General features: G+C 35.8%; 1 protein-coding gene across 1 annotated transcript; it reads right to left on the bottom strand.

The window, feature by feature from the left end:
• Positions 1-2,264: 2,264 nt before the first annotated feature.
• On the bottom strand, positions 2,265-6,280 carry LOC111021587 (CCCH-type zinc finger family protein). The gene is made up of 3 exons (XM_022298601.2): positions 5,847-6,280; positions 4,680-4,790; positions 2,265-4,527 (listed from the first exon to the last, which is right to left on the bottom strand). The coding sequence occupies exons 1-3, from the start codon at positions 5,982-5,984 to the stop codon at positions 2,644-2,646; spliced, it is 2,133 nt and encodes a 710-aa protein (XP_022154293.1). The 5' UTR covers positions 5,985-6,280; the 3' UTR covers positions 2,265-2,643.
• Between the last annotated feature and the right edge of the window lie 974 nt (positions 6,281-7,254).

The raw sequence follows: 7,254 nt of genomic DNA, 5'->3' as shown, positions 1-7,254 counted from the left end.
GATACGAGCAGTTCTCGGTCAATTCGTCTTCAATCGTCTTGACTTTAGATCTTAGTCGTTCCCACAGACGGTGCCAATTGTTGATGAATAAATTTGGCCTCTTGGGATTCTGCCAAATTCGCACCAATCTTCTAGAATAAGAGATCGACGAGACCTGCAAAATAGAATAGCACTAAGACCAGTGTGACTCTTGCCAGACAGGCTCTGATGCTTAAGTTAGGATCGGAGTAGTTGAGTAACAAGTGTAGGGTATTGTGAGCATACCTAGGTTTGGCTTACCCTTCTATTTATAGAAATTGAAACTTAATCCCTTTAGAAATGATCAAAGTTGAATCTTAGTGTGCCTTAGGAGATCTAGACTTCTGGGCCTGTGTGTTTCGTAATTGGCCCAATGTCGAATCTAGGGTTGAGACAAGGTAAACTCGAATCGAGCTGCGTGGGGGTCGGGAGAGAACCATTGGGGTTCTTAGCCAGGGGGTCGAGAACGTCTCGACGCTGACTCCGGGTCGGCTATGGCCGGCCCAGGTCGTCGGGTTTCAGCCTCCTTACCTGGTGAGCCCACTCCTCCTCCGACCCAACTCCTGTCTTCTGCTCGTCCAATCGGATCTCGTTTTATCTTCCTATAACATTTATCAATAAGAATGAAATCAAATGATGGAACACACCTCAAACTTGGTAATCTCATTCATCTCCTACAACCCCATCAATTTCAATCTCCTTCTCATTTCTGATTCTGTGGACCCCACATATTTAATATAATTATCCTACTATTTTTACAATCTTTCTCACTTAACTATTAATGACATCCCTAGCTTTTTTAATTAATTTTTGTTCAGTTTTCTTATTTGTTTTTGTATTCATACTACTAAAAAATTTTCTTTTAATAAAAACATATACAATTTTTATTAGTTCACGTTATTTTATTATAAAATATTATAACTTTATTTATTTTTTTTAATTTTACTATGTTATTATTAATTGATATAATAGATTTTTTAAAATACAATTCATTATTATTAAATATTAAAATAATAACATTTTATATTAAATGATGGTTGTCCTAATAAAAAAGTGTTAGCAATTCATTATTTATTTAATATTAAATAAATCATTATAATGAAAATTGTTTACTATCAATAACATAATAGTAAAATAAATTAAAATTTATTACTATTGTAATTAACAAAATTAATAGCACAATAATGTATTTATAATTAGCTAGAAAGAAGCAGGGCCAATCAGCGAGACTTTGACAACAAGACTCAACTGCGGAATTGACTGAATAGGACACGAGCGGGTACTTTCAAGCCTATGTGACCAATGCACTTATGCTGCCTTCACTCAAACACTTTCAAAGAAGCAAAGGGAAGGAGCGAAGCTGCTTTACCGAGTTTACGAGGGGAAGGGGAAGAGTTTTTGAAATCGATTCACTAAGCTAGCTTCACTCTTAAACTACTTGAACTAGAGGAGCGGTACGAGCTACCTACTCTACTAATAGGCTTACTACAAAAGAAAGGAGGGCTATTTGAGATCCTTTTTCAAGGCTCAAGTAAAAGAGGTATACTAGTAATTGTTTTATATCTTATTCTGATTTTGATTCGAGATAGTTTTAGTAAACATCAAATGAATTCTAATTTCAATTTCATACATTTTTGGATAAACAATATGAAAGAAATAACATTTCATTCTAATTAATTTTCATTTTGATTGACATTCATTTTGATTTCTGACTCAATTGTCACTGTGATTCTTAGTAAGTAACAAGACTTAAGTTATATAGTTTGAGTTTAGCTTCAATTCAATCTCCATAGTTTGATTTTAGTTTCAATTTAGTCCTCACAACTTTAAGTTTCAATTTGCTCTTCAATTTAGTCAAATTTCAAAAAATTTTCCTACCTTACCACCGTATACTGACCATTTTTTATACGTAACAGTTTTCTATTTGAGTAATTGTGTATTAGTTAGAACGTCTAAGTTAAAAGTAAAAGAAAATAGACAAAATTTATGAAATTTGACAAAGTCATAGAAACCAAATTGAAGAACTAAATTAAAACTTTCGCTCAAATCATTGGTAGATTTAAATTGAAACTTTTAAAGGCATAGAGACCACTGATTAGATCGAAACTTTGGTCAAATCATAGAGAACAAATTTGTAATTTAACCTAAAAGTAGAGATGGACACAATCTTGTAAAGACAGAAATGAGAAAAAGAGAGAAAAAAAGGACCAAGAAATAGGGGATAATGAGAAGTTGATGTTGAAAGGTGCATAAGAATATCAATTTTCTTATTTTAACTTTCTACTGTTAGACCATCCACTCTGCAACTGCAGCATACTCCTTTCACTTTGTTTCAACTGGAGAGCACAACAAAATTCCTCAAGCATGACCCAACAATCTCCAATTCAATCAGGATTAAAATATAATTAAAACAGAAAAGGAAAAAAAAAAAAGTTCTAATTAATACATGGAGGAATTTCCAATATGCTCAGTCCTGAAGATATCCATGGCAGTCACATACATGCTCGTCTTGAACTGACCATGCAAGTCCTCACAAACAAAATGTTCATATAAAGAGCATGTGTGATCTGCGCTGCTTCCCCCCTCCTCTCTCGCCCCCCCTCCTCTCTCGCCCGTCTCTCACGATTACGACATAACACCAATTTTCTTTGCAAAGTCATCCCCGTCTTCATCTTCCATGTACTCTCCTTCGGGATCTACATTATCGCCTTCTTCATAATTGTACTCCCCATCATCGACTTGATCGTACTCGTATTCACCATCTCTCTGATCATCTGCTTCATACTCGTGGTCCTCCTCCAATGTTTCGTCAAAAGCTTCACTTTCGTGCTCATCAGTCGAATGAAGTGGCTGAGAAGACTGTTGATGAGATATATCAATAATTTCCTCTTCTTGCCCAAAAGTTTCAGCTGGTGCGGACTTAGTTCCTTCAAGGCCAGTTTGCTTGTAGAGGGGAGTTGTGGTAGAGCGCTCTACTGACCTTTCACCGCTTTCTCTTTCAGCACTGTCTAGATCAACAGCTGCTTTAACTCGTCTCTTCTTCTTAAGAATCTCACTGAGAGACTTCGGTCCCTCGAACGAAAGCTCGCCTCCAGATTGTTCATTGTCAAAGCCTTTTCTTTTGCCAAGGCTTTGGTGCTCCTTACTAACTACTTGTTTTTCGCCTTTCAGCTCTGCCAGACTTTTCGGAGCAGCAAAATTAGACATTCCATCCATTCTGTCCCTCCTAGAACTGAAACCATTGAAATTTCTACGCTCATTATTACAGTCCTCTTCCAGTCTTCCTTTAACTTCATCTCTAATGCTTCCCTGATGGGACAAGGATGGTGACCTTCCAGGTGACAATCTTCCCCAGTGTCTTCCCCGGTTTAAATCTCTTTCGGGCCGTAAACCATTGTTCTTAACCGGAGATGGCATCCTTGGGAGCTTTATCCTACCTCGAAGACGGTTACTCCCAGAGCTTTCCTGAGAGGGATGAGAATCTCTCCTAGAAGTGCGATAGTTTCGTTCTTCAACAGGGCGACTAGCAGCATTTTCATTATTGATCACAGATCTCAAACCAGTTCCTCTTCTCTGCTTGTTTAAACGGTAGCGTAAATCCGTATTCTGAACATGTTCTGGACTATTAGATTTCGGAAAGAGCCTTCTTTCCATCTGGGCTGACCCTAAAGAAAGTTTCTCGGACGGGGTCCGATGCTGCTCCCAACCATACTGCCCTTGCCTACTGTCGAGTCTGTCATAGTCATAGTCTATAACATCATTATAAACATCATGATCAACATCAGCAATCATCTTATAATCAGCAGAATGACCGATGTCATAATCATTTATAGAAATCATATTTGTTCCCTCATGACCTCTTGTTCTCCCATACTGTTCTTCACTGCCATAATAATCAGAGCCTCTCAGCTCATCATCAACAAGAACATCAAAACCTGGAGAGGACTCCTTCAAAAACTCATCAGAATCCTTACCATTCTGCAACCCATGCTCATCCGATACATGACTCTGTTGCAGTCGATTAGCCCTACTTAATGAGCTTTCATTTAAAATTGGATGAGAATTAGTAGCCTTGTACCTTGGACCACCATCAGCCACTTCTGCAGGTGGTCCACTCTTTTCATTGATGTTTCCGATCTTTGATGGCACAGTTTCATCTTTCATTGCAAGCTTAAAAGGTGCACCACCAATTGGCTTCGAAAAATTTGCTTGAGGAATCTTTGGCTCTTGACTGCCCCTCTGGGTACCACCAGAAACTTTCTTGACACTCAGTGGCTCGCCAGTTTGGGCATTTGCTGCTGTCTGGGAAACTTTGTTGGTTGAAGCCGGAGAAGGCCCATGCATGAACGCACATCGATCTCCTTTCAGACACAGACCCTTCTGGAAGAAAATGCAGGGGACTGCTTGTTTACTCGAATTGACAGGAGTGGATGGAATTGATGATGTCTGGTGAGGAACCTGAGAACTTGGATTTGTTGCATGAGGAGTTCCTACCAAGCCATCAAGAGGCTAAAAGAGAACAGTAACGAGAGAGATGGAAATCAATCAACTTGAATTGGAAATAGAAAAATACTAAATGATTTTCACACAAAATGATAAAGATAGATGTACTTAAGAACATAAACAGTTTCCTTTCCACAAAGCAAGAGAATAAAACTTACTGGATGTCGGAATGAACACTTTGGATTCAAGCAGTTACCATTCAACCAGAACCAGCAATCCCTGGGATTGACCCGGGCATATTCACTATGGCGATACTCACATTCACTTCCCTGTTATAAATTCAAATTACAGAGAGATATTACTGAAATAATTCAACAACATTATATCTTCAACATACATAACATGTATGAAACAAACACATTCCTCACTGATGTACAAATAATACAAACATGAATGCCAAATAACCTCTTGATTATTAGGATGTATAACCAAATAAGTTTATGAAGGGGAACCAATTAGTTAAAAAATTTATATTGACAATGTAAACGCAAGCAAGATTGAATTGTTGTAACAGCCAACTCGTAATAAAAGGCCAACAAACATGACTGATAACTGGTAAACTCTAACTAAAGAAGAGAACAAACAAACTTAGATTCTTTCAGTTCTCATGGTTGCGCAATATAAACCTATTGCACAAAATTCAATGTTTCCCATTTAGCATTGATGCAAAATGATACTACAGGGAAAGAAGAAAATATAAAATCCAATCAATTTGAGTCCTAGAGAAGTGAAGAAATATCTACAACGCATTTACAAACTGCTGGACAAATCCAATCGAGAATTCAAAAAACTCAATTGACATCTTATTCCAGTATTAAATCCCAAATATTTGAAATCATAGTAAGTCGACCACACAATAAATGAAAACCCTTGAGTAAATATTCTATAACACTCACATCGCACATCTGAATTACATGCATTCAGTCCAACAAGTTGTAGAGTCTCCACAAGCTACATAAAATTTTCATCATCACACACACACGTGACCATCAAGAAAGAAAAAGTTTTTCCTTACAAATCACACGAACATGTTAAGCGGCTGACGCCCCAAAAAGGTACGAAATTGGCAACAATTTCATGAGAAGGAACAGTAAATCCCCAGTGACTTGGGGTGAAATAAATTCCATGTCCACTCGAAAAAAGACTTCAAATACGCGAACTTGCCAAATTTCCACAACACAAATTTCTCGCTAGTAGCCGAATCCCAGGATCCCAACCCATTCAGATCTTATGAACAAACCAAAATCGCCGAAACCCAACAAAACAATTCGAAATTAAATAGCAGAAGGGGGGCCAAATCAAGCAAAATCAGAGTAGAAAAAAACCTTTTTACAAGTCAAAGGCGAAGCAAGAAAGTAGACACAGTCCGTGTTCCTCTTAACAGCCTCCTCCTCCGCGGCAGACAGGGGCTGAGGCAGAGATTGCTGTTGCTGTTCCAGAACTTGAGGCCCGCCTCCTACCATGGCGATTGAACAAAGGAAAAAAAAAAACGAAAGAACCCCCACCAGATCGCTCGAATTACAGATCAAACTCCCGAATCCCAAACAGGAGGGCGATCGAAGGGAAGTGTGGCTAGCGAGGGGAGGGAGTGAAGAGTGATGTGAAGCAGAAATTCATGAGGAGAGAGAGAAGGAGTAAGCGGTGGTGGAGGAGGAAGAAGAAGATATGGAAGCAGTGAGAATCAGAGGATGGAGGAAAAAAAATCCCTAATTCAGCAGCAGAGAGGAAAGGGCAACAACAATGGGTGAGATGCAATTTAAGGATGTGTGCCATTTTTATTTTATGCATTTAAATCCTAATTTCTTTAAGATTCATTTTTTGCGATAAACTAGTTACTCAGTTTGACCTAATTTTTGTTTTTTTTAGTCTTTGCAGATGGTTATTCGAGCTAATATTTAAAAGTTTAGTTAAATGAAAAGTAAAAAATAATAATAATAAATATAGGTTTTAGTCAAACCTAAACATGTTAAATGTATATTTATTCGATCTCAGGTTGAAAGTTTAAAACTTTGATTGTTGAATTTGAATGTTTTTTATTTTTTAATTTTTGATTTTATAATTAAAAAATTGATATATTAATTTACATTTATGTCTAATATAAATTCTAATTGGATTCTATAATATCTCCACTTATTTGCTTATAGATTTGCTTAAAATTTTATAATTTTCTTTTGATTAAATAGTGCAAGTTAAAATTAGACTTAATAGTTAATACTAAATTTTGTATAAAAATATCAGATTAACATAAATTAATGTGCTTTGAAAAATATTTAAATTTAATATAAACTAAATTAATTGAAAAAAAAAGAGAGTTTTTAGTGGATACTCCTTTCTACATACTAGCTAGCACTCACGTATTTTATATACATTATTTAATGTTTAAAAATATTTTTTTATAAAAAAATTTAACAATGAACTCAAAAGGGAGAAAAATTAACAATTATTCAATCTAACATAAAAAAAAAACTTTATTATTCTTTTTTAACGATATTCTTTAAGTATCTTGAAGATTTGAACTCAGAATCTTCACTATTTATAAAATCTAACTTTTTTTTTATGACAATGTATGAGAAGTAAATCAAACTCACAACTTTTTGATTAGATATATATGACAATTATTCATATACCACGTTATTAAGTTTAAAAATTATTCAAATTGTAATAATAGTTAAGATGTGTGATAATTTTTTATATTTTAAAATACTAAAATAAAAAAAATGTTATTATACTTTC

Source organism: Momordica charantia, assembly GCF_013281855.1.
Source record: "Momordica charantia cultivar OHB3-1 chromosome 9 unlocalized genomic scaffold, Mcharantia_2.0 BLBB01000009.1, whole genome shotgun sequence".
NCBI lineage: Eukaryota > Viridiplantae > Streptophyta > Magnoliopsida > Cucurbitales > Cucurbitaceae > Momordica > Momordica charantia.
The sequence above is the reverse complement of the archived record's forward strand: the minus strand, read 5'-3'. Positions and strand labels throughout refer to the sequence as shown.